The following is a 24311-nucleotide window of genomic DNA, read 5'->3' on the forward strand; positions in this document are numbered from 1 at the left end:
GCGAGGCCGGCTCTGTGGGCACCGAGACACGGCTGGGTGCTTGTTCCTGCGTGGGGGTCCTGCCCCATGGCCTCCCCCCCCCCGCCCCGGTGCAGGACACTGGGCCCTGGCAGGCACGGGGGGGGCTGACACCACCCCCACCCCCTCACTCCGGGCCCTGCTCGGTGTCGCTAGATGGCAGCATGGCCCCGTGGCGTGGCGTGGCGTGGGGATGGCAGTGCCACCGCTGTCCCTGTCCCCGCTCCAGGACAGGGGCAGTCACCCCTGGGTGCGGGGCAGGACACACCCCCCCTCCCCTTTTCCGTGCTCTAGGTGCCACCACGGCCGGCCCCAGGGGTGCTGGTGGTCCTGGGGGGTCTAAAGCGGGTTTGAGGGGACAGGGAGGGGACCTGGGCCCCCTTGTCCCTGGTCCTACAGCAGCACAGCCCACTCCCACGCCCCGGACTCGGGGCTGTGGGGCAGGAGGCTGCTGTGGGCACCGCTGCCCTCTGGGGGTGCGGGTGGGGGGGTCCAGCTGGGGGGCGGCAGGCTCGGGGCACCCCAAACCCCTCTCCCAGGGTGCTGCCCTTGGGGTGGTCTTACCCTCTGCCGGCCCCCCCCGCAAGACCGTACACGCGTGGTGGTGGAACGGGCGCGGCCTGAGGTCTTTCGTCCTCCCGCGGCCGCCGTAGCGACACCCGGAAGTGTCTCCATGGAGACGGGAGGAGCCCGGGCCGGGCCGGGGCAGTGATGGAGAAATACGAACGGATCCGGGTGGTGGGGAGAGGGGCCTTCGGGTGAGGGCGGCGCCGGACGGGGGGCACTGGGAGTCTGGGGGGGGTCTCCAAGCCTTTTTAGCGTGGCAAGGCGTGTGGGGAGAGCGCCGGGCGTATGGCACCGCGGGGTGGAGTGGGAGGCCGCAGGCCGCGTTACCATGGCAACGAGGCGCACGGGCCCTGTCGCCATGGCAACGCGGGGGGTCAGCCGGCGTGTGGCACCCTGGCGGGGGGAAGGAGGGGGTCTGGGCCTTGGCTGTTGCTATGGCGATGGGGTGACACGGTGTGTGACACCCCGGGGAGGGGGATTGCAGGCCCTGTTACCATGGCAACGGGGGGGCAGGGGCCATGTGTCACCCCAGGGTGGTGGCCAGGCCCTGTCCCCATCGTCCCGTCCCCCCACGCTGAGGCCCTGTCCCCGTCCCCGCAGCATCGTGCACCTCTGCCTGCGCAAGGCCGACCAGAAGCTGGTGATCCTGAAGCAGATCCCGGTGGAGCAGATGAGCAAGGACGAGCGGCTGGCGGCGCAGAACGAGTGCCAGGTCCTCAAGCTGCTCAGCCACCCCAACGTCATCGAGTACTATGAGAACTTCTTGGAGGACAAGGCGCTCATGATCGCCATGGAGTACGCCCCAGGTGGGCCCTGATCTCCCCCAGCGCCCACGGCTGGTTCCTCCACAGGTCCAGGGGATGCCAAGCCTTCAGCTCTCCTTGGGTTGAGCTGGCGTGGCCCCGTGTTCTCTTCCTTGTAAAGATCCTGTGCTTTGGACCCCCAAAGAGTCCAAACGCCTCTCTCTTGAACAGACATTCCTTCCTGCAGAAAAGGATCTGGGGGTCCTGGTGGACACCAAGTTGACCGTGAGCCAAGCGACTGAGCACTGGCACAGGTTGCTCAGAGAGGTTGGGGAGTCACCATCCTTGGAGATATTTCAAAAGACAGGTCGTGGTCCTGGGCAACCAGCTGTCGGTGGCCCTGCTTGAGCAGGGGATTGGACTGGGTGACCTCCCGCGGTCCCTTCCAACCTCAACCATTCTGTGATTCTGTGATTCTATGCCTTACGTCTGCTAGTCATATCCAGACCAAAGAGATTCCTAACACCTCTGTTGCTGATAAGTGTGCTACCATCTGCCCTTGGCTTAGGTTTCACATATGTTTCCCTGTGTCAGCTCTCGGCCACGCTGTTGGTCCCACACCTATGTGTGGAAAGGTGTGATTTCTAATGAGATTTGCTGTGGAGTTGAAGATTAAATCAACATTTGCATGAGGGTTTGTTAAAGTTGTATGTGAGCCCTGAATCTGGACCTTCCCTTCTCAACAGGGGCCTCTCCGTGCCACGTGGCCTCTTGGACTGCAAGAATTCTCTTTTGCAGAACAGGCTTATCTTGTTCTGCCATCGAGGTTTATGTCCTCCTCCAAGAGCTATAATTTTAGCGTTTCTTTTCCTGCTGCTTTTGACAATATGTCAACAGTAATTTTTCTCTCGCTGTTTCTTCATCCCACCAACTGTGCTGCCATTGTTCTCTGCATGGTCTCCAGAGCACTGGAGGACGTGCTGCGTGTCCCACCAGGATGTGCTTTTTCCCATGCGCTTGACTTGTTAAGATGCTGTGGCTAAATCCCCTCGGCTTTTAGGCCGGGTTTGCGCTGCCCTGTGCAGCCACCCTTGCCGATAGCCCTTTGTTGTTCTTTGCAGGGGGCACGCTAGCGGAGTTTATTCATAAGCGCTGTAACTCCTTGCTGGATGAGGATACCATCCTGCACTTCTTTGTGCAGATCCTCCTGGCTCTCCACCACGTGCACACCAAGCAGATCCTGCACCGCGACCTGAAGACTCAGAACATCCTCTTGGACAAACATCGCATGATTGTCAAGATCGGAGACTTTGGCATCTCCAAAATCTTGAGCAGCAAGAGTAAAGCCTACACGGTGAGTCGCCTGGCTTTGCAGGGGAACCACTTACCACCATGGCAGCAGGCTAGAAACTCTGGACGTGGCTCACGATAGTCTCTTGGAAGCTGCTGTAGGCAGCGAGGTTGGATGTAGCATACTTGCAGTAGGCCACATCCATGTGCCACAATGCTGCTTTGCTCCTTGGAGTTTACATAGGCTGATATCTTCATGCCCAAGTTTGCTGCAGTTCTGCGGGCTGCAGAAAGGTGAGAAAGACCTGCCTGCCCAAGCCTGGGAGAGGATGGGGTGTCTGGGTGAGGGTAGACAGGGTTCCTCCTACTGTCACAGTGGGAGGTATGGTGTTTGCAGGCTTGTCTGACACATACTTGGCAACTGAATTCCTGCCTGTGCCCTGCCACCCTGCTTTGTCTTAATCTCCTCTCTCTGCTTGAGACTTGAGTATCATTCCCCACCGGGTCTAATCTGACTAGACGTTTATATCATGCTCATTGCTCTGGGCTCTGATTCTCTTAAGTGGATAGGAGCAAAACTGGAGGTAATCTGTGTATGTGCAAGGGAGGTCACCGGAAAAGCAAACGCTCGTGATTTTTTACTGAGATTGTCAGGCAGATGTTGACACCAGGGAACAAAAGCCCCGCTCCATTCAGCTTTGCCTGGTGGTGCTCTAGCCAGCCAGCACACTGGGCTCTAAACTGAGCCTTTCTCTTTCCACCTCGCTGCCCCAGTTTCACAGCATCATGGTAAAATCCTTTGTCTCTTCTAGGTTGTGGGAACTCCGTGCTACATCTCCCCAGAGCTCTGTGAAGGGAAGCCTTACAACCAGAAGAGTGATATCTGGGCTTTGGGCTGTGTGCTGTACGAACTCGCCAGCCTCAAGAGGGCTTTTGAAGCTGCGGTAAGAGGGGTATGATTTACATGTAGCGCAGCGAGCCGTGGCCTCGTACAGAGGTGAAAATTTATGCTTGGATCACTCTTGTCACTGAGCCTGGAGGTGTGAAGGCAGAGGGCAGTGCTGAGAACTTCTTGCTGCTTGGTCTCACCTCTGACTGCCCAGCCACTGCATGTCTCTCTCTTGTTTTCTCTCCAGAATCTTCCTGCCTTAGTATTGAAGATCATGAGCGGGACGTTTGCCCCAATATCGGATAGATACAGCCCTGACCTGCGCCAGCTCATCCTTAGCATGCTGAACCTGGATCCTTCCAAGCGGCCCCAGCTGAATGAGATCATGGCCCAGGCCATCTGCATTCGGCCCCTTCTGAACCTCTACACTGATGTGGGCAGTGTCAAAATGAGAAGGCAAGTGATACTGCCACCTTAGTGTCCCTTGGGAGGGGCTGCCACAGCCCAAAACGTGTGACCAGCTCACTGTCTCTGTTACGAGCTCCAAAGAGAGTGTTGTCCCCGTGCAGCTCCCCTGTGTTACCCAACGTGCAGCTGCTGCAGGCCAAGCCTGGCCCAGTGGCTTGGGGCCATGGCAGGTGCGGGCTTGTCATCGCAGTAACAGTGAATAGAGAGTTGTGTGCTCAGGGGGAAGCGAACTGATGCCAACTCCCCTCTCTCAGGTGGTTTAAAGCACCTGCTGCGGCAATTCTGTGAGCTATTCAGCCATGGCTTATGGTGTAGCTCTGCCCAGACCTTCTGTGATCCAGGGCTCTGCAGGACCTCTGGGGCCGAGCTGACATTAAGGACTGGATTTTTGGCTTGGCAGGCCTGAAAAACCCTTGGCTCCGGTGCCGACAGTAACCCACAGCCGGACGGGGGGACGAGTGAGCAGTGCCAGGCCAAGAGGTGAGTCCTGGCACAGTGTGTTCAACACAGCTTGATTTGGAAGGACCCTTTCCTTTGGATGATAGAGGGTCAGAGAGGCACTTGAGCTTCTGCAGAGAGAAAATTAAGAGACATCCCCTTCCCTGAGGCCTGCAGGAGCCCATGGGCACCTTGGCTCTGGGGACCAAGCAGCGCTCTTTCTCCAGCTGCCTCTTCTAGGTTTTGAACCCTTGAATCAAGTTTCTGCTGTTCCCAGGAAAGGCTGGGAACCAGCCAAGGGTGCTGAGAGAGGATGTCCCGGTGCAGCACAATGCAGCTGGCACTGGTAACAATTAGCTAGAGCTGTCGTGGTGCCTCTTCCCTCAGTTCTGGGATAAAATACAAGGAGCTGTTCCCATGTGTTTCAGTCCTGGCTGGGAGCATCCCAGCAGCCCCTTGCCAGCCTTGGACTGGTGCTGGTCTGGCCCTGCTTGCTCGCAGGCAGCTCTGCTGGCACCCAGACTGGCTGGTGTCATTTCTTTTCTTGTGGGAGAAGAGTCAGGGATCTAAGTTGATGATTTCTCTTTGACCCATAGGTGTTCGAGGTGGTTCAGCCAGGACAGGAATCCCTCCTCCACTGTCATCCATCTACACCTGGGGGAGTGGGATCACCACCCCTCTCCGCCTGCCCATGCTTAACACCGAAGTGGTGCAGGTGTCTGCTGGCAGGACGCAGAAGGCCGGGGTCACCAAATCGGGGCGGCTCATCATGTGGGAGGTGAGTGATGGGGAACCTGGGGCGGGCAGTTGCTGTGGAAGCCTCGGATGTGCGATTTCTGAGGGGACCTTTCTGCTCAATGCATAGGCCCTGGCACTGCGTCCCTCTAGGACCACTGTCCTGTCCAGGGTGTGGGTAACGCTGCTAAGCCTGTGGGAAGGGGCTCTTCTGAGTTCTCCAACCCAGCTCTTGCTGCACAGAGGTGCAGCAGCTGACATGGCTTATCTCTGCCAGGCTCCCCCGATGGGTGCTGCGGGAGGCCCTTCTCTCCCAGGAGCCACCGAGCAGCTCCAGCCTCAGTTTGTGTCCCGCTTTCTGGAGGGCCAGTCTGGCGTGACCATCAAACACGTGTCCTGCGGTGATCTCTTCACAGCCTGCCTCACAGGTGAGCTGCTGCCTCCTGCCTTCGCCTGGCTGAGTCCCAGACCTCTCTGCATGGCAGATGGCTTGCAAATGCAGCGTGACCGCCTGGGGAGCCTGCTCAGAGAGGAACTCAGGAGATGCACTGGGCTGGGGTGACACAAAGGCCTCTGTGGCCTCTTGTGTGACATCAGGTGGGAGTCAGAAATGGCAGGCTCTGTCCTCCTATGATGCCACACTGGTCAACTTGGTCCCAAAGGTCTGTCTGTTGTGGGGAGAGCCACAGATTTGTTGGCCTGGCTGAAGTGGTGACACCTGAAGCCAGAACTGGCCTGTACAGTGGGGACTGCAGTGTGAGGAGTGTCCGGGAAGTTCAGCCTTTCTCTGTCACCTACTCTGTGAGTGTGACGCAGACACGAGCAGTGACCAGCAGTGACTGGCGTTGCAGTGAAAGTCAGTGTGAGCTCCTGTAGGGCCGGTTGCCCTCAGCCGCAGGAAGGCAGGGTCTGAAGCCCCCTTAGAGTGGGCCAGGAGGCATTCTGGTTGGGAGGGGAGCACCCACACCAGCCCGAGGCCATGTTTGTGGACCAAAGCCCTCCTAATGGTCCTCTGGGAGCCCTGTTTGCACTTCTGCTGGGGATCAGGGCAGCAAACAACAGATATGCAACTGGCAAACTTCGTAGGCGTGGGTTTGTCCTACCTCTCCATGGCGTTTCCTGCCACCCCTCTGCTGGGCGGCTGCTCAGTGAGCGTCTCTGTGTATTTTAACACCTTGACAGACCGTGGAGTTAACAGCTCCTGCGTACACAGCTGCAATAATGTTATTTCAGCACTCTCCTATCATCTGCTGTTTGTTTGGCGAGTTGTCGCAGCACATCGAGGCTGCTGCTCTCTGGCAGCTCGCTGAAGGCTTCTGGTCCCCGCAGCAAATTATGAGTCAGAGTGGGTCCAAGCAGAGCCGCTGTCCTGGGAGCCACGGCCAGCTCCACGGGCTGTGTGTGCCTTGCAGGGCCTCACGTGTGCCAGTAACACGACTTCTTTCTGCTTTACCAGACAGGGGGATAATCATGACTTTCGGCAGCGGCAGCAATGGCTGTTTGGGGCACGGAAACTTCATGGACGTAAGCCAGGTTTGTCATGAGGGTGCTGGGTGTGCTGCTCCCCCAGGGTAGAGGATGGATTGTGCCCTCTGTGCCAAATGAGAGGGCTCATCCCAGCTCCAGGGATGTGCATCCCAGGCATGCTCTGGCATCCGACCCCTTCCCCCTCCTCTCCCTGTCACTGTGGGTTTTAAAAGACCCAACCTGCCTCTCTCTTTCTCTCTCCCCCCCCTACACAATGATCCCTTTGAGCGTGGGGGAAGTCAAGAGCTGCCTTGTGGTTGCTGTTGGCAGGCTCCCAGCCTGGAGGCTGCCTCCAATCACACACCTGCCTGCTTCACTCTTGGCCTGCAGCTGCCAGGGTTCACTGAGAAAAGTTATTTTTCAAAAGAGCCAGTATTTAAAGAAGAGCTGTGTGTTTCCGATTGGCTCGGAACACTAGGGCTGAGGGCCCGTCGCTCCCTTCCAGCTTCTTCCTTGCCTGCCCTCGGATGCGGCAGCAGCCGATGGCTTCCAGCCGAGCCCGGGGACTGGTGCCATTTGTCACTGTGGTCAGCTGGCTCGTTTGTTCTTGCTCCGTCCAGAGCTGAGCTGCTCCGTGCTTATTGCTGGGGAGGGGAGACCAGTTGGGAGCAGCAGCCAGATCCCAACAAATGGTGCTTTTCACTTGAAGAAGATAATGAGAATGAGGCTCGCTGTGGCGAGGTGTCAGATCTAACAGCAGGTCACAGCAGGGGCTGGGCGAAATGCGGAGATCCTGGTCTCTCCACACCTTAACGAATATGTAGCTGATAGCTCACAGCTCCTCTGCACAAGAGCCTTTCAGCCAACGCATCCTGCACCAAGCCCCTGCCTGCTCAGAGCGTGCGTTAACAGCCCCTGGCACTCCCCACATGGGCAGGGGGGCGAATCCCAACCCTTCGGCTGAACCTATTCCCTCTCCAAACTGTTGTGCTGGCTGCTTTCTTCCGCCCCAGAGATGTTTGCATTATCTTCTGTGCTGTGTGCACGTAGTTTCTAAACCCTTTGAAGAGTGTTTGGAACAAAAAAATTCTCTGGTGTTTGTGTTGGATGAAAACTGGGATGCTGCCAGCACTGTGTTGAGGCTGGGGGGGACGGGTGGGAGGGATGGGAGCAGCCGGGCAGGCTGGGAGGTCTCGGCTGACGGCTGCTGCTCTTCCCCTGCCAGCCCAAGATCGTGGAGGCCCTGCTGGGCTACGAGATGGTGCAGGTGGCCTGTGGTGCGTCTCACGTCCTAGCGGTTTCCAACGAACGGGAAGTGTTTGCCTGGGGCAGGGGGGATAATGGTAAGAGATGTCTGCTTTGCAAAACAGGGCTTGTGCTTTCCATTGCCTGTTCCTACTCCCCTCGCTGGCCCTGCTTGCCTGCAGTCCTCTCCAGATGTGCCAGGCTAGGTGGGTGTGGAAGACTTGCAGCTGCTTCACTGCATACCAGGGCCCCCGCGCTTTGGGTTTCGCTGCCTTCTCTGGCGATAGGTCCCAGGCTGGGCTCTTGCAGCAGCTACGTGCAGGCTGTTGTTCATGGGGCTGTGCTCGGGTTGTGTGTTGCCATCAGCCGTGCCCTGCTCTGTTTCTCCTGCCAGGTCGCCTTGGGCTGGGTACCCTGGAGTGCCACAACTCCCCCCAGCAGGTCACAGTCCCGCCGGAGCATGAGGCCCAGAGGGTCATCTGCGGCATCGATTCCTCCATGGTCCTCACAGTGAAGAACCAGGTTCTTGCTTGTGGGAGCAACAGGTAAGAGGGGCAAGGGTCTGTGCTCCAGAGCTTGCCTACAGCCTCCTGGGCCTGTCCATTTGTGTCCAGCCCAGCAAGAGGGAGCAAGGGGCTCTAGAAGACATCTCTGTGTGATCCTACTCCCCAGCATCACGCTGCTGGTGGTGCAGTTCTGCTAGGGCAAGATTTGTCTCCGGGTTGTCTGTGCCTGGCTGCATTCGGCCGGCTCTGAACTTTGCTTTTTCCTGCGCAGGTGTAACAAACTGGGCCTAGATCGGATCAGCTCAGCAGAGGAGCCTTCCCCAGAGGACCAGGTGGAAGAGGCCACCGTGTTCATGTGTGCCCAGTCAGCCCCCTTGAACCAAGAACCAATTGTGTGTGCTGACATCGGTACAGCGCACTCGGCTGCAGTCACAGGTGAGGGGTGTGTGCCCAAATCCCTGAGGGGGAACCTGCATTTTCTCTGTCTTCCCCCTGCCTCTGTTTCCCATGGGCAGAGGCCTCAGAGAGGCTCAGGATGCACCCTGCTCCCGATGCTGGAACTCTGTGGAGCAGGATGCTCAGCATGGTAGAGAGCAAAGAGCTTCAGGGGCTTCAGTGCATCCTTGGGTGACACCCAGTTGTTTCTCTCATCTCTGTTGTCAGCTTCTGGCCAGTGTTACACCTTTGGGAGCAACCAGCATGGGCAGCTGGGCACCAACTCCTCCCGCAACAGCCGCGTACCCCACCTGGTTGTGGGGCTCCAGGCAATGAAGGTCACCGTGGTGGCTTGTGGGGATGCCTTCACTGTGGCCATCGGAGCAGGTGAGGCTGAAGCTCCTGTGTCCTGGGCTGCAGCAGGCCCTGGCTTTCTTGCCTGCAGTCCCTGCTGTGGCTGGCCAAGACAGGCCTTGGAGATACCCCAGGGCAGTACTGGGGAGATGGGAGGCCTGTTTGCTGGTGAGCTCTGTGTGCAGCAAGGTGTATATATCCCTCTGCAGACGGCGAGGTGTGCACATGGGGGAAAGGAGCCAGGGGACGCCTGGGCAGGAAGGACGAGGAAACGGGAGTGCCGAGGCCGGTGCAGCTGGAGGAGATGCATCCGTACCTGGTGACCTCTGTAGCCTGCTGCCACGGGAACACACTGCTGGCAGTAAAGCGTGAGTAGAAGCTTCGTTACTGTGATTCCTGCCATGAAGGTCCAGCCAGACACAATGCCTTGTGACTGGAGCTGTACCGAGTAACCCTGGCACGTAAGCTCTGTATTATTCTAGTCCCTCTAGAGCTGGAGATGAATAGAAATAACTTGAAGCCCATAAAAATTCCCCTTCTGCTGTGCAGCAGTGTGACGCTGCCGCTTCCGCTGGGCTAGGGGAGCAAAGGGACAGCAGAAGCAGTCTCGTGCACTCCCAGACAGGTGGGCTGGCCAAGCTGTGGCTGGTGGGGAGCTGGTGTGCTGGCGGTCCACCGAGTATCCAAAAAGAGCAGCTCTCTAATTGATGCTGCTGAAATAGAAGCTGAGATTTGAGGCGTCATTTTGGCTGCTGGCTTTCCATTGTGGTTTGGAAAAGATAGTGATGGTTTTGTGGTTCTTCTCTGCTCGGGCCAAAGGCAGCATCATTGCACGGTTAAAACGTGCCCATGGTGTGACCTGCCCTTCCGTTGCCTGGATGTACGATGGGAGCCTGGCCCAGACTGCTGGAGGGGCCTTTCTTCCTCCTCTGCCGGGCTGATTATGGCCTCAGCGCTGGGCTGATGGATTCCAGTCTCAGCCCACTTCAAGGAAGCTAATTACACCCTGGAGGGGAGGAGGCCCAGCTGACTGCCCCAGCGCAGCGGAATTGGCCATGGCTCTCATTCCTCCCCTGCGAGTGCCGAGCTTTCACGTGATGCCTGCTGCCACGTGAAGGGGACAGGGAACGGCCGAGTCCCTGGGCTCGGGAACAAGTAGGGCATTTGTCATGGGAGTAAAAGGGTTTTGTCTCTGCAGGAAGGCTGCAGGCTGCTCTCCCCTTCCGCTGCTGGAGTTGCCCTGCACTTTGCGGCAGCTGGTTGGGGGACTCCCACCTGCAGCACCATAAGAGCAGGAACTGAGCATGCAGCCCCACTGCTGTCCGTCTGCACTGCCCGGTCCGAAGCCTCGACCTGCCTGTCCCAGTACTGGAAGTACAAACTCAGCAGCAGCAGTGTCAGGGCAGCAGCCTCGCCTGCTCCAGCATCCCTCAGTAACCAGGGTGCAAAAAGCATCGAGGGCTCTGTAAAAAGCTGAGATCTAACTTTGGGCTTTCATGCAGCTCAGTCTGCCTGGAAACCTCTCCAGAGAGAACACGAGAACCAGTGACACGTGTGATGTCATTGCTGCTGTCAGCTCTAGCTGTGATCTGGCCCAGAGAGGGTGCTGGCACAGGCGAGCAGCGTTCCACCTTTGGGGCGGCAGTTCTGCACTGCTCTGCGGTTTCCCTCCCATGTGGCCAACACTGTTTTTCACTGGCTTGGGCTTCTGCCCACTTTATCGTGAGGCTGCTGCTGCGCCCTTCTCTCAATCCCACTGCAAACACGGGAATAACTGGGAGAAGCCAGGTGTGGTGGAGAAGAGGAGGAGGAGGGCGCAAGCCTTAAGAGACTGTATTTCCTACTGCCTCCTGCTTGTGCCACTACTGAGGCCTCGCAGTGGCTTCCTGGGGTAGCGGGACAGGGATTGCAGTGCCCATCTGTTGGGTATTTGGCCTGTGTGGGGCAGGGCACTGCTCCATGTAGCTTCATCGAGATGGCAGCTTACGGCTTATTCTTGGTTCTTGCCCTTTGTGTTTCAGCTGCCGTGGAAGAGTCACCTTCCCAGTGAGTTTGAGTTAAGAGGAGACGCATCCAGCCTCGTCATATAGATGCTGGAGCTCCCCCCAGCCTCTCGGCATGCCTGTCCTCTCGCTGCTGCCCACTACAGCCTGGCTCGGACCTGCATCCCCAGGCTCGGGAGCTCCTCGGCCGCGCTCCGAAGGCAGCGGTCTGGAAACAGGGAGCTCGTAACGAAGGTTCCCATGGAACCAGAGCTGGTCTCACTTATCGAATCAACGAGGGTCGCTGTGAACCTCCAGTGCCTGAGAGCTGCTGCCCTGGCCATGCTGTGGGGCAGACGTCCCCAGAGCTCTGGCGCTTCGTTCAGAGGATCACGCTGGGGCTCTGCCCCTCCCTGCTGGAAGTGCCTGTGTAGTAGAAGGGTGAGGAGCACAGAGGTGGTTTTCTCCTGTGGAAAGTGTCTCTGGTTACAAAGCCCAGGCTGACAGCTTGGTGTCTGAGAGAGCTGTCAGCCTTTGCACAGCAGTGTCTGGAGTTAAGGCCCCAGGCGCTACACTGGGTGACTAAGTGCAAACCTCTTTTCTAATTAGAGAAGTCTGTCCTTTCCCATCCCCCCCATAAAACGTTTCACCCGTTTGTTGAGCTGTTCATCACGCTTTCGAGGGTCCTGGCGTGCACGGCTGGCCGAACCTGTCGCGAGCAGCCTCTCTGTGTGGCACAGCCTGGCTCGCTCTCCTGAAATGTTGCCTGGAGCTTTCCAATTACAGCCTCCCCTGGCCCCGGGAGCTCACTGGAGGATCCTCCAGCTGACATTTGTCCTCAGGCCCCTAAATCCTGCTGCTGACCAGCTCACTGGCTCCCAGCTGAGCTAGCGGAAGGCAGCAAAACACAGCGAGCGATTGTCAGTAATTGAAGTTTTTTAACCCAGATCTCTCCAGGGAGGTGATGAGTTTTCACCAGGGATCCTTTCTGCAGGCAGAAGGGGGCATATCACCATGTCACAGACAGGAGTTATGTTTTTATCTCCAGAAGGGTCGTTTCCTTTCCTTTTTTTTTTTTTTTTCCCCTCCTCTTTTCTTTTTTTAACTTACATCTGCCCTGGGCCATTTTTTGATGAGCTTCTGTCTCTGATCTGCCTGACATTGCAAATGCTCTTGCCTTTCACATCCGTCTTTGTGCTGTTGCCAATCTGTTGTGTATAAAGTCAGTGCTTTCATAAGCTGGCTGAGATGAAATCTCTCTAATTATTTTTGTGATTCTTTCCTGTTTTCAATGAGGGAAGCCTCGCCGGGCTCTGGTAGAAGCCGACTGATCCCTCTGTCATGTGAAAGGTAATGAATTTCTCCAGGTCTCCTGCTCTTTCCTCCCTTGCCTCCCAGGCTCCGGCTGGGGAAGGGAGCAGGTCCTGTCCAGCCGGGAGAGGCGTGTGCAGCCCTGACTGCAGACACAGCCTCCCTCTTTGGCTCCTGGCAGGGTGGGTGCATGGGTTTTTCCCTGCTGTTTTTGTTTCTTGTGGAGCTGCCTTTTCAGGCGGTTACACCCTGCTATCCCAGGAAGCTGACTTGCATTCAAAGGCTCTGCCAGTCCCTTGGCACTCGCCTTGTGCTGCAGGTTAGAGGGACGGCTCCGGCAGCCTGGTGTCGGCGGAGGGAAAGGTGTTCGCTCCCAGACCGACCTGGGCTCCAGAATAATTGCTGGGCTGGGTTAAATTGCCTCGAAGCCCCTCTGGGCTGCTGCCTCTCCTCCCTGCGCTGAGCTGGCGGCAGCACCGGCTCCTACAGCAACAGATTTCTCTTGGCTGTGTTGTGCTCCGCTCTCGGGGCTCCCCTCGCCCCACACCACGTGCAAACGCATCCCATAAGAAGGGGCTGGTGTTCTGCTACAGCCTCGCCAGAGCTGAGGGCTGGCTAGAAAGGCAGGCAGGCAGGACAGAGGTCTCTGCCACCCTTTGTCTCGTTGGTGGTGGGACCAAAATGCCACGGCTCCAGGGGAAGGGCTCTCCCTGCTCCAGCTGGGCTGCCAAATCCAGGGCTGAGCCCCCTGGCAGCCCCCCTGTTCCCACTGATGTGCTGGTGTTAGGTGGGTTGTTTTATGGCTTAATGAGGCCTTTGCACAGCAGTGCTGGGGCTGGAGGTGTCACCAGCTCGAATATCGGGACCCTTCGCTCCAGGCAGGGGGAACCAGTACGGACCAGCGTGCTTTGTGCTGGGCCAGGGGCTTGCGGCGAGGGCTGGAGCCCTCGGGATTTCGCAGCCTGTGCGCTCTGTGCAGGAGTTCAGCTGTGAAGCCCAGCGAGATGATTTGAATAATTTAATACCAGGCTGTGACCAAGCCTGGCGAAAGGGTAAAGGAAACAAAGAGGCCCCCAGCCCCGAGCAACAATAGCTCTTGAAACGACAAGCCGAGGCATGTCCGCGCTGCCGGAGGCAGAGAGCAGCCCGGGCAAATAGGCCAGTTGCATTCCTCACGTCTGCTGCTTTGTTTCCCTGCAGAAGCTCCCGGTGAAAACTGCAGGTCTCAGGGCTTCTCCCTTTATCCTTGTTTTGTTCCCGCGTTCTGCGGAACTGGTGGTGGATCGGCCGCGTCCCCGTGGCTCTTCCTGCTAAGGAAGGCAAGGCCAGAAGGGAGCGGGTAGGGGAGGCGATGCGGGGATGAGGCTGCCCGGTCCCGTCTTCTGTATCCCGGCCGGTGCGGGTCCTCTCTGGTCCTTGTCACCCAGGGAAATCCCATCCCCGTTCCCATGCTCGCTAAGATCCCACTGACCCGGGGCCATTGTTATCAGCAGGAAACAGGCCGAACCGCCTGCTGATCCCAGAGCTGATTTGATTTGATTCCGGCACCTCTGTCTTGGTCATATCTCCGTTCCCACGAGGCTTGGCAGAAGGTGCGGCTGCCGTCCGTCTGTCCAGCCACCTCCCTCCCCTTACCCCTACCTTCCCTGGGCACGAGTCCCCAGAAGCAGGGAGAGGACTCTCCCCGCTCCTTTCCCTGGGGCAAAATGCTCCACCTTAACTTCTTCAGAAACTGGAGCGGAGGTTTTCTATCCCTCCAGTTGAAGTTAAATACAAGGCGGAGGGATGGAGCAGGGGTGCGGGGCAGGGAGAGGCTGGGGGAAGAAGGCAGGAGGCCTCCCGGAGCCCAGATGGGTTCAAGGACCGACCCATCACAGGGGTCTGGAGAACATATCGCATCCACAAAGGGAATTGCCCTGCCCCGAGGTTGAGTGTCGCCTTTGTGTGAGACAAACGCCTGGCTGTGATGTTGAGTGTGGGGAGGGCTTTCGGTAGGGAGAGGGGAAAAGGAGGGGATCTTTGTTTGCAGGGTCTGACACCTCCCAGCCGTCCTGCCGCCACAGCCAGCGCCTTCTGATGGCTTTGTCAGCTCCTGGCTAATTAGCAGAGATGCTCTTCAGTGAGGTTAGGAAAGAAAAATTTTTAGAACATCAAAGAGCAGCAGTAAATAGTGATAAAACTTGGCTCTGTTTCATGCCTATCATCGGAGATGCAGGCTTTCTGAGCTTGCAGGAGTGGTGTGTCCCATGCCTTCTGCGCGGGAGGCACGGGGAGTCCCATCGCCCTGCGGGATGCTGACACACGGGGCCAAGGGTCCATCCTTTTGGCCTGAACCTGGTCCCGTAGCATTGTCCAGGGATGGTTTTTAGACAGGCCCAGGTCGCGGCATGTTGGGGTGGGTGTCTGGGAGGCGAGCCTGGCTCCAGGGCGTGCTGTGACTTAGTGCCAGAACCAGATGGACCCGAGGGGCTGCTTCTAGATCCTGCCCTGAGGGGATCAGAGATCTGAGCAAACCTGGCCCGGGAGCATCTCAACCCCAGGCTGCCACCCCCGTGACAGCTCCGAGGTGCCCGGTGCACCCTGCTGCTCTCTGTACGGTTGCCCACCGTCATTTGTTTTTACATGCTGGGTTTCCAGGCTCTCTGGGAGCTGGTTAAAGTTTAGCTCGGTGCTCTCTGCCGTCCGAGCAGGCTGCCAGGTAGACACGTCCCTCGGAAAAGACCCTGCGGTGGCTGTTCACGCTCAATGTACAAGCTTCCCCGCTATTTGGGTATTGGGAGCTAAAGCCCTGTTGCAGCTCGGGCTGTGGCAGGGTAACCTGTTTGTTATCCCTCAGGGTAACCCCAGAAATCAGCCACCCATCCCCTTCTTGGCGGCTCCGGCAGCGAGAGCAGGCAGGCTGCCCGCCTGCCTTCCCCCGGGCTGCTGGAGGATTTTATTTTAAGCCGAGCCTCTCGGGGAGAAGGGTAACGTGAGCTCCTTGAGTGACAAGTGATAGAGCTTGACTTGCTTAGCGTGTCCCCCAGGAATCCCTCTCCTCTGCCATTTGCTAATTGAAAACTGCTAACATTTGGGTCTGGAGCAACTGCCGCCCTTAATGGGAAGCTGGCTGGAGCGTGCGTTGGTGGGACTAACACATGCTCGCAGCCTGTCATCTGCTCGTCTCCATCTCTAGGGAAAGGGGCAAATACTCCCATATGCTGCTCTGGTTTCTGAAAGAGTGAAGTGGGGGCTGGAGCCAGACAGATTTGCTTTTATTCTCCCTCCTCCGAAACCCTCGCTAGGAGGTTAGGAACCACGGGCTGGAGGGCGGCTGTTGGCTGCAGCCTGGGACACGAGCTTCCCGCTCATGAAGCCACGGGAGCGTGGGGGTGTGTGTGTGTCCCCACTCCCCGTGCCTGTGGCGTGGGGGGGGGGGGCTCGGGGCAGCCCCTCCATGTCCTGCTCAGCCCCTGCTGCGGGTGATGGCTGGGACACGGGTTGCTCTCTGCGGCGCTGAGGGGATATGGGACCCGTGTGTGTGTGTGTGTGTCCCCCACTTCAGGCCTCGCTCAGGGGCTCCGCGGCAGCTCCGGGCTGTGTGCAGGAGTGGGGTCCCCCCCCGTGGGGAACCCCGGCTTGAGCCAGCGCTGCCAAGGAGGGGACGCGGGCTCAGCGAGGAGAGCACGGTGCCTGTCCTCACCCCGAAACCCTGGCCCTGGGAGGGGGGGGGGGGGAAGCTGAGGCTGGGGGGGTGTCCAAGCCCCCAGGGCAGCTGGGTGGGATGCGATGCTCCCCAAACTCCCGGAGTGTCCGTGGTGGGGCCGTTCCCGAGGGGCTGCTCCCCGAATAACCCCCCCCCCCCTCCCCTTTTCCCCCCGGGGTACCGGGACCTCTCGGAGCCCCGGTGCTGAGAGGCGGAGCCCGATCGAGGGAGGCGGCGGCGGTGCCCGGCCCCCAGCCCCGGGGCGCTGGGCGGTGTCAGGCCGGTTCCACCGCCCCCCCCTTTCCCCGTCCGGCCCCCGGGCGGAGCCGGGCGCGGAGCTCGGAGGAGGAGGAGGAGGAGGAGGAGGAGGAGGAGGTGGCGAGCAAGGCGGTGGAGGAGGCGAGCGGGGCTTACGGGATGCCGGGCTACGATTACAAACTGCTGGAACGGCCGCGGCGGCGGGTGCTGTGCCCGCTCTGCGGGAAACCCATGCGGGAACCGGTCCGCGTCTCTACTTGCGGTCACCGGTTCTGCGATACGTGCCTGCAGGAGTTTCTCAGGTGAGCTTCGGCGCGACGTCACGGCCGCCCCGGCGTGACGTCACGCCGCGCACCCCCTTTTTTTTTTCCCCCCCAGCGAGCGTTCCGGTCACCCCCCCTCCTCCTCCTCCTCCTCCCCACCGATCCGGGGTTTCGCACCTTTGGGGGGGGCAGTGGGTGCTTTCTTCTCCACCCCCCCCCCCTTAAAACGGCGGCCCCGGGGGGAGTTCGGGGTGCTCCGGGGGGTGGGGGGTGCCCCGGGTCGGGGAGTGGGGTGCGGGGAGCGCCCAGCCCGTGACAGTCGCCCCGTGGGGTGCAGCGGCCCGTGGCCAGTCTCGGTGAGGAGGAGGAGGAGGAGGAAGAGGAGGGCTGGGTGAAGCCCGGAGCGGTGAGTTTCGAGCCCTTGCAAAGATTTGTGCTTAACTCCTTCCCGACCCGGCTCCGCCGGAGAAAGCGACTGGGGGGGGGGTCCAGTCCCACGGGTGAGCGCGACCCGGCCGTGGGGGCTCACTGGGAGCGAGGGGACGGGGCCCTTTCTCACCCCCCCCCCCTCCCAGTTTGGCAGCCCACGTACCGGCAGCCCACGGGGGCTGCCCGTGGGGACACATGCCGGGGGCCGGTGCTGCCCGCTTGTTGACCGTCGTGCCCGGTGCGGGGACAGGGGGTCTCAGGGTAGCACAGCAAAAGGGGGGGTCGGTGCTACCCCCCCCCCCCCGTGGGCATGTGGCGGTGCAAAGCGTCACCCCAGGCCCCGGTTTCCGCTGCCGCCTCCGGCTGCGCCTCGCCCGGCCGAAGCGACCTTTGCCCAGGCCGGGGGCCCCCGCGGGCACGGCCGCCACGGGCCGGTTTCTACGAAACCGGGCGTTCACCGGGGCCGGTGCCAGGCAGCACCTCCGCTCCCCTCCCGCGGACGCCCCAAGGGCACTTCGGCTTTACTGGGGTGACTGGACGCAGAGGGTCCCCCCGCTGAGCCCCCCACCCTATTTCCACCGGATCAGGTTTGGGGATCTCATGGGCTGAGCCGTACAGCCCCGCCGCGGTGCCGGGACGGGTGCCGGGACGGGTGCCGGGACGGGTGCCGGGGGGTACCCCCCACCCCATGACCTCGCTGCGCCCCGGCACGCCGCGAAGGTCAGAGGCAAGGACGGTCCCCCCGAGCGCTGCCTCAGCACATTCCCTGCCCGGCCGAGCGTGAGGAATGGGGGAGGCTTTGTTGGGGATTAGGCGCTGGCTTCGGGTCGCCGGCCCGCTTCCCCGCCAGCCCCGGCACCCCGACACCGTGTACGGGGTGCAGGCAGGGCCAGTTGCCCCCAGAAAGGCGACAGGCCGATGCCAGTCGTAGGGCGATGCCAGCCGTGGGGCGATGCCAGCCGTGGGCTCCCCGGAAAGGGCTGGGTGCCCAGCCCTGGCTGGGAGCAGCTTCTCTCGGCGGGTGCCCGGTGACTCCCACGGAAACACCCGCTGCGAACGGACCGGGCACGTGGCAGGGCTGGATGAAGCCGTGCCCCACGGAGCTCGCGCCCCACAGCGCTGGGCTGGTTTTCTTGGGGGTCGCTTGACCCCCCACCGCAGCACAGGGATGGTGGTTGCAGGGGATGTCACCGCGCCGTGCCCGGACATCCCAGGCCAGCACGTGCCAGGCGGCACTGCTGGCTCTGCCGCGCCGTCTCGCATCCGCTTGGCAGCCCCGGTTGAGGCCGTGCCGGTGCCTGCCAAGGACGCGTGCGCTGATGAGACGTGCGGGGGCTGTGCGCCAACAGGGCGACCTGGCAGCCTCGTCCAGAGCCACCTCGGGGACGCCAGAGCCCCGGGGTCCCTGCGTGTCCCTGTGGGCAGCACCCACGGCCTCCCGCCCCGCTGCCCCTCAGGGATGGCGCGCGGGGTGCCGTCTTCGTCTGTCCCCAGGCGCGGTGTCGTGGGTGATGGTGGCTCCTGGCCAGGCTACCTGTTCGCCTCCGTCCCTGTCCCTCCGCCCCACGCCGCCCTTCCGCAGGTCAGGGCTGAGCAGGATCGTTCCCACCTCTCGGGAGGAGCACCCGGTCCTGGGGCCCCAGTGGCGTGGGGACCCCTCCAGGACGGCTGTTTGTCCCCTGTCCTGGTTCACCGCGGTGGCTGGTGGGGCCGTTTCCTGCGGAACAGGAGCCCCGGGGCCACGCATCCGGGCTGCACATCTGGCGCCCAGCTGTTGCCCCCACCACCCACCCTGGGCCCCAGCACCTGGGGCTGTGGGTGCCTGTGGCCCCCGCCGGCACCGCTCCTGCCCAGCTGCCGGCACCCTGCCTTAATCCCTGGGGGGCCGGGGCGGGCGAGGGGGCTGTCGGCGCTCCAGATGGTGCCACGCTCGTAGCGGCTGGCCCAGGCCCCCAGGGACCACGGCCGCCTGGCTCTGGTGGGGGATGACTGCCCGGGGTGGGGGGGGGGGGTGTTTGTCTGGCGGGGGCATTTCCCAGCTCAAACAGATGGAGCAGGATTAGAATTGCGGCTCCCCGAGGGCCGCGGCTAGATTTGGCGCGGGGCGAGCGTTCGGCGGCACGGGCGCAGCGCCGACGTCCTGGGGTGGGATGGCGGGGACCCCGTGGGACATCGTGGCTGTGTCACCGGTGACACGCCGTTCCCCAGCCCCGAGCGAGCCTGACCCCTCTCTATGTCTTGCAGCGAAGGCGTCTTCAAGTGCCCCGAGGACCAGCTGCCCCTGGACTACGCCAAGGTGAGCCTGGCACGTGGACGTGGTACCCCGCTCCGAGGGGGACGTCTCCGTCACCTGTGCCCCCTCCCCAAGGCGCCGTCCCCGGGCTCCGCGCACCCGCCTGGCACAGCCGCGCCGGCCTGGCACGGGCGCCCGTGCGGAAGCAAGAGCCCTTTGTGCCGCGGGGCCGGGGAACGGAAACCCGCTCCCGACAAAGGGCGCTTGTTCGCTCGCCGGTGGGGGGGATCCGGCCCCGGGCAGCGTGCCTGTGGCTCCCGGCCAGGCTGGGGTGGGGGGTCCGTGTGCCCCCCGCGGCCCGGTGCGGGATGCTGATGCCCCCCGGCGCTGCCTCCCCAGATCTACCCCGACCCGGAGCTGGAGGCGCAGGTGCTGAGCCTGGCCATCCGCTGCATCCACAGCGAGGAGGGCTGCCGCTGGAGCGGGCTCATCAAGCACCTCCAGGTAGGGTCCGGCAGGATGGAGGAGAGGGGGCAAGGCTGTGCCCCACGACCACCCCCCTCTCACCGTCCCCGTGCTCCCCAGGCCCATCTTGGCACCTGCGGCTTCAACGTCATCCCCTGCCCCAACCGGTGCAGCGCCAAGCTGAGCCGCCGCGACCTGCCCGAGCACGTCCAGCACGGCTGCCCCAAGCGCCGGGTCAAGTGCGAGTTCTGCGCCACTGACTTCACCGGGGAGGCCTTTGAGGTGGGCGACGGGAGCTGGGGGGGGGTCACCGTGCCGGGGGGCATGGCCGTGGTGGGGACACTGGGGGTGACACAGCTGGCAGGGGTGTCATGGGGGGCATGGCCTGGATGGAGGACACCATGGGGGACACGGCTTGGCCGTGGGGACGGTGCATGACACTATGGGGGGACAGCACAACCTGGGCGTGGGGACAGAGCCTGGGTGGCAGACACTGTGGGGGGGGCACAGCTTGGCCATGGGGGGCACCGCGCGGCCCCATCCCTTGACAGGGCTGGCCGGTGAGGGCAGCCGGAGGGTGACGATGCTGCCGCCATCCCCAGGGCCACCAGGGCACGTGTCCCCAGGAGAGCGTGTACTGCGAGAACAAGTGCGGGGCCCGCATGATGCGGCGCCTGCTGTCCCAGCACACCCTGGCCGAGTGCCCCAAGCGCACCCAGCCCTGCACCTACTGCGCCAAGGAGTTCGTCTTCGACACCATCCAGGTGAGACGGGGCCCACGGGGACCCTTGCTCCGCCGGCTCCCGGCCCCGGCTGACAGCTGGCCACTCTCTATCCCCAGAACCACCAGTACCAGTGTCCCCGGTACCCTGTGCCCTGCCCCAACCAGTGTGGGACACCCAGCATCGCCCGGGAGGACGTGCCCACCCACCTTAAGGAGAGCTGCAACACTGCCATGCTGCTGTGCCCCTTCAAAGAAGCTGGCTGCAAGCACCGGGTGAGCGTGACCCCGCGCCCATCCCGCCCCGGCATCCTTGTGCCGTCCCCACCGTGGCGTGCCTGTGCCCCACAGCATCCCCGCACCTCTCCTGCCCCGACACCTGTCCCCGTTCTGCTCTGTCCCATCCACGTGTCTCCGTGGTGTCCCCCCCCTTGTCCTGCCTCGCCCCCGTGTCACTTTGCCGCCCAGGTGTCCCCACGGCATCTCTGTGCCGTCCTGCTCCGCTACCGCCGTGCTCCGAGGACATCCCCAAGGCACCCTTCTCCTGTCCTGTCCCACCCCGTGTCCCCACGCCGTCCCGTGCCCCCGGCACCCCTCTGCTGACGGTTCCGCTGTCCCCGCAGTGCCCCAAGCTGGCCATGGGCCGGCACCTGGAGGAAAGCACCAAGGCACACCTGGGCATGGTGTGCGCCCTGGTGAGCCGGCAGCGGCAGGAGATCCTGGAGCTGCGGCGGGACGTGGAGGAGCTGTCGGTGAGCAGCGACGGGACCCTCATCTGGAAGATCGCCGACTACGCCCGCAAGCTGCAGGAGGCCAAAGCCCGCAGCAACTACGAGTTCTTCAGCCCCCCTTTCTACACCCACAAGTACGGCTACAAGCTCCAGGTCTCGGCTTTCCTCAACGGCAACGGGAGCGGGGAGAGCAGCCACCTCTCCGTCTACATCCGCGTGCTGCCGGGCGAGTACGACAACCTGCTGGAGTGGCCCTTCTCCTACCGCGTCACCTTCTCCTTGCTGGACCAGAGCGACCCTTCGCTCTCCAAGCCCCAGCACATCACCGAGACCTTCCACCCCGATCCCAACTGGAAAAACTTCCAGAAGCCGGGAGCCTCGCGCAGCTCCCTGGACGAGAGCACCCTGGGCTTCGGCTACCCCAAGTTCATCTCTCACGAGGACATCAAGAAGCGGAACTACGTGCGGGACAACGCCATTTTCATCAAAGCCTCGGTGGAGATCCCCCAGAAGATCCTGGCCTGAGCCCCGGTGCCCGATGGGGGGGGGACTGGACGTGAGCCGGGCCCCCACCCAGGGGTGCCCCAAATGGCGCTGAGCCCCTGCCCGCGGCCGGTGCCCCCGGCTTGAGGACGCTGCCGTGGCCGCAGCCGACGGCTCTCAGGTAGGCCGGGATGGGGCTGCTCCCCCACGTCCCTCCCGGGGCTGGGACCCCGCTGCAGCCCCAGCTGCCCCCCCAGGGCAGCCCCTTCTCAGGTGCCGGGGGGGGGGCTGGGCCCCTCGAGCCCCTCACCGGGGCGCCCGGCAGCCCCCCACCAGCCTCGCTGGGGACCCCACGGGACCCCACTGCCCAGAGCCATATTTTGTAAGCTGGTGCCCCCCCCCCCAGGAGCACGGTTGTTATTTATTACCCCTGGCCGGGGCCCGCTGCCCCCTCCCCACCTCTTTTTTTTTTTGTTTTTTTTTTTTCAATAAACTTTTCTTGTATTTATTACGGCCGTCTGAACCTCCTTCCTTCGCCCGGCCGGGGACGGAATGGGGGGGACAGGGACACCCCTGCCCCCCCAGTGCCTGCCGGTACGGGGGTGCCCACGGTGCAGCCGTGGGTGCTGGGGATGGGGAGAACCAGGGCTGGGCTGGGGGGCACAGAGGGGGGGGGTAATCCCTGACCCACATCCCGGCGGCAGACGGGCTCAGATGGAGACGGTTAATTCGGTAATCGCCAGCAGTGGGGACGTGCCATGGGGGGGGGGGAAGGTTGTTGCCAGCCCCGGGGTGCTGTTGTCCTGCAGCCCCCCCCCCATTCCCCGCTGGCCCCTCATTAGTGTTGGGGCAATTACAGCTGCGGGGGGAGGCAGGGGTTTAGACCAGACAAGGGGGGGTGGGCAACGGCTGGGGGCAGGAGGGGCACTGGGGCAGTTTGGGGGGGCCCGGCTGTATCAGCCCCCAGGTGTGTTGTCGCATGTGTCCCCCCCCCCCGATCACCCCAGCAGCGATGGGGGGGGGTCGCCATCTCTGCAGGCTAATCCCGCAATTGCATTAGTGCCGCCCGGGCTTAACACAATTAGCCCCTAATTAGCTGCACCCCGTGGCCCTGGCTGGGCTGGGGGGGGGCAGCGCTGCCAGGGTGTCCCTGTCCCCCCCCAGGAACGTTCCCCCCGGGTGGGTTCCAGCCCAGCGTGGGGGGGTGGTCTGGTGCTGCCCAGGGTCGTGGCACATGCCCCGGGCTGGGGGTGGCATTGGGGGTCCCTGGGGAATGGGGCGAGCTGCCAGCCCATACTGGTGCCCAGTGCCAGCCTGTACTGGTGTCCAGTGTCAGCCCCTAATGATGGCCAGTTTTTGCCCATACTGGTGCCCAATGCCATTCCTACACTGGAGCCAAATGCAAGTCCATACTGGTGCCCAGTGCCTGCCTAAACTGGTGGCTGATGCCAGCCCAGTATCAGCCTTTTCTGGTCCCCAGTGCCAGCCCAAAGTGATGCCTCATGCCAGCCAATTCTAGTACCCATTGCCAGCCTGTACTGGTGCTTAGTGCCAGTCCATACTGGTGCCCAGTACCAACCTGTACTGGTGGCAATTGCCAGTCTTACACTGGAGCCAAATGCAAGTCCATACTGGTGCCTGATGGCCTCCAGTTTCGGTGTCCAGTGCCATCCTGGTCTCGTGCCCTTTGCCAGCTTGTACCGGTGCCCAGTGCCAGCCTGTACTGGTGCTGAATGCCAGCCCCACCTGATGCCCAGTAGTTGCCTGTACTGGTGCTCAGTGCCAGCCTAAACTGGTGTCCATACTGGCACCCAGTGCCACCCTATACTGGTGCTCAACGGCAGGCTGTACTGGTGCCCAATGCCAGGCTGTACTGGTGCCCAGTGCCAGCCCCTACTTATGCCCAGTTCTTGCCCATACTGCTGCCTAGTGTAAGCCTGTCCTGGTGCCTAATGCCATTCCTACACTGGAGCCAAATGCAAGTCCATACTGGTTCCCAGTGCCACCCCAAACTGGTGGCCAATGCCAACCCAGTATCAGCCTTTTCTGGTGCCCAGTGCCAGCCCTAAACTAGTACCCAGTGCCAGCCTGTACTGGTGGCCGTTGCCATTCCCACAGTGGAGCCAAATGCAAGTCCAAACTGGTGCCTGATGCTCTTCAGTTCTGTGACCAGTGTCAGCCTGTACTGGTGCTGAATGCCAGCCTGTGCTGGTGCCCACTGCCAGCCTGTACTGATGCCCAGTGCTGGCCCCAGCTGATGCCCAGTTTTTGCCCATACTGGTACCCAACACAAGCCCTACACCGCTGCCCAGCATCAGCCCACGCTGCTGCCTGGGGCCACCCGGTGCCGGTGCTGGTGCCTGGTGCTGTGCTCGGCTTGGGGGCACCCAGCCCCAGGATGGGGCGGACGGGGGGGGGGGGTCAGCCCCGGGGCAGGCTGAGCAGAACCACGGCCCGGCGGCTGCTCCAGCCCCCCCAGACGGCACTCACCACTGCCAACCCCCGCTGCCCTACCCCACGTTTTCCCCTTTTCTTATTTCTTCTCCACCTACAGAGCCATAACCCGCTTTTTCGCTGGGTTAGGACTGACGTGGC

At 61.7% G+C, this 24311-nt stretch overlaps 2 protein-coding genes across 5 annotated transcripts; both read left to right on the forward strand.

The window, feature by feature from the left end:
- Positions 1-709: 709 nt before the first annotated feature.
- On the forward strand, positions 710-11330 carry NEK8 (NIMA related kinase 8). The gene is made up of 15 exons (XM_075032715.1): positions 710-776; positions 1186-1391; positions 2450-2682; positions 3431-3562; positions 3755-3963; positions 4376-4455; positions 5010-5191; positions 5426-5576; positions 6605-6681; positions 7841-7958; positions 8255-8405; positions 8638-8801; positions 9030-9188; positions 9365-9523; positions 11177-11330. Exons 1-15 carry the CDS (start codon positions 730-732, stop codon positions 11203-11205), a joined length of 2097 nt encoding a protein of 698 aa, XP_074888816.1. The 5' UTR covers positions 710-729; the 3' UTR covers positions 11206-11330.
- A 1076-nt stretch (positions 11331-12406) lies between these two features.
- On the forward strand, positions 12407-22222 carry TRAF4 (TNF receptor associated factor 4). Of its 4 annotated transcripts, none has more exons than XM_075032718.1 (7): positions 12407-12487; positions 19328-19379; positions 19716-19820; positions 19902-20063; positions 20384-20545; positions 20623-20778; positions 21126-22222. In XM_075032718.1, the coding sequence occupies exons 1-7, from the start codon at positions 12429-12431 to the stop codon at positions 21756-21758; spliced, it is 1329 nt and encodes a 442-aa protein (XP_074888819.1). In that variant the 5' UTR covers positions 12407-12428; the 3' UTR covers positions 21759-22222. The 4 variants fall into 4 exon arrangements, with proteins under 4 accessions (XP_074888819.1, XP_074888821.1, XP_074888818.1 ...); XM_075032717.1 differs by lacking the exon at positions 12407-12487 and adding an exon at positions 16510-16693; XM_075032720.1 differs by lacking the exon at positions 19716-19820 and having other exon boundaries at positions 12421-12487; positions 21126-22221.
- Positions 22223-24311: the final 2089 nt, after the last annotated feature.

Source organism: Buteo buteo, chromosome 7 (assembly GCF_964188355.1).
Source record: "Buteo buteo chromosome 7, bButBut1.hap1.1, whole genome shotgun sequence".
Lineage (NCBI taxonomy): Eukaryota > Metazoa > Chordata > Aves > Accipitriformes > Accipitridae > Buteo > Buteo buteo.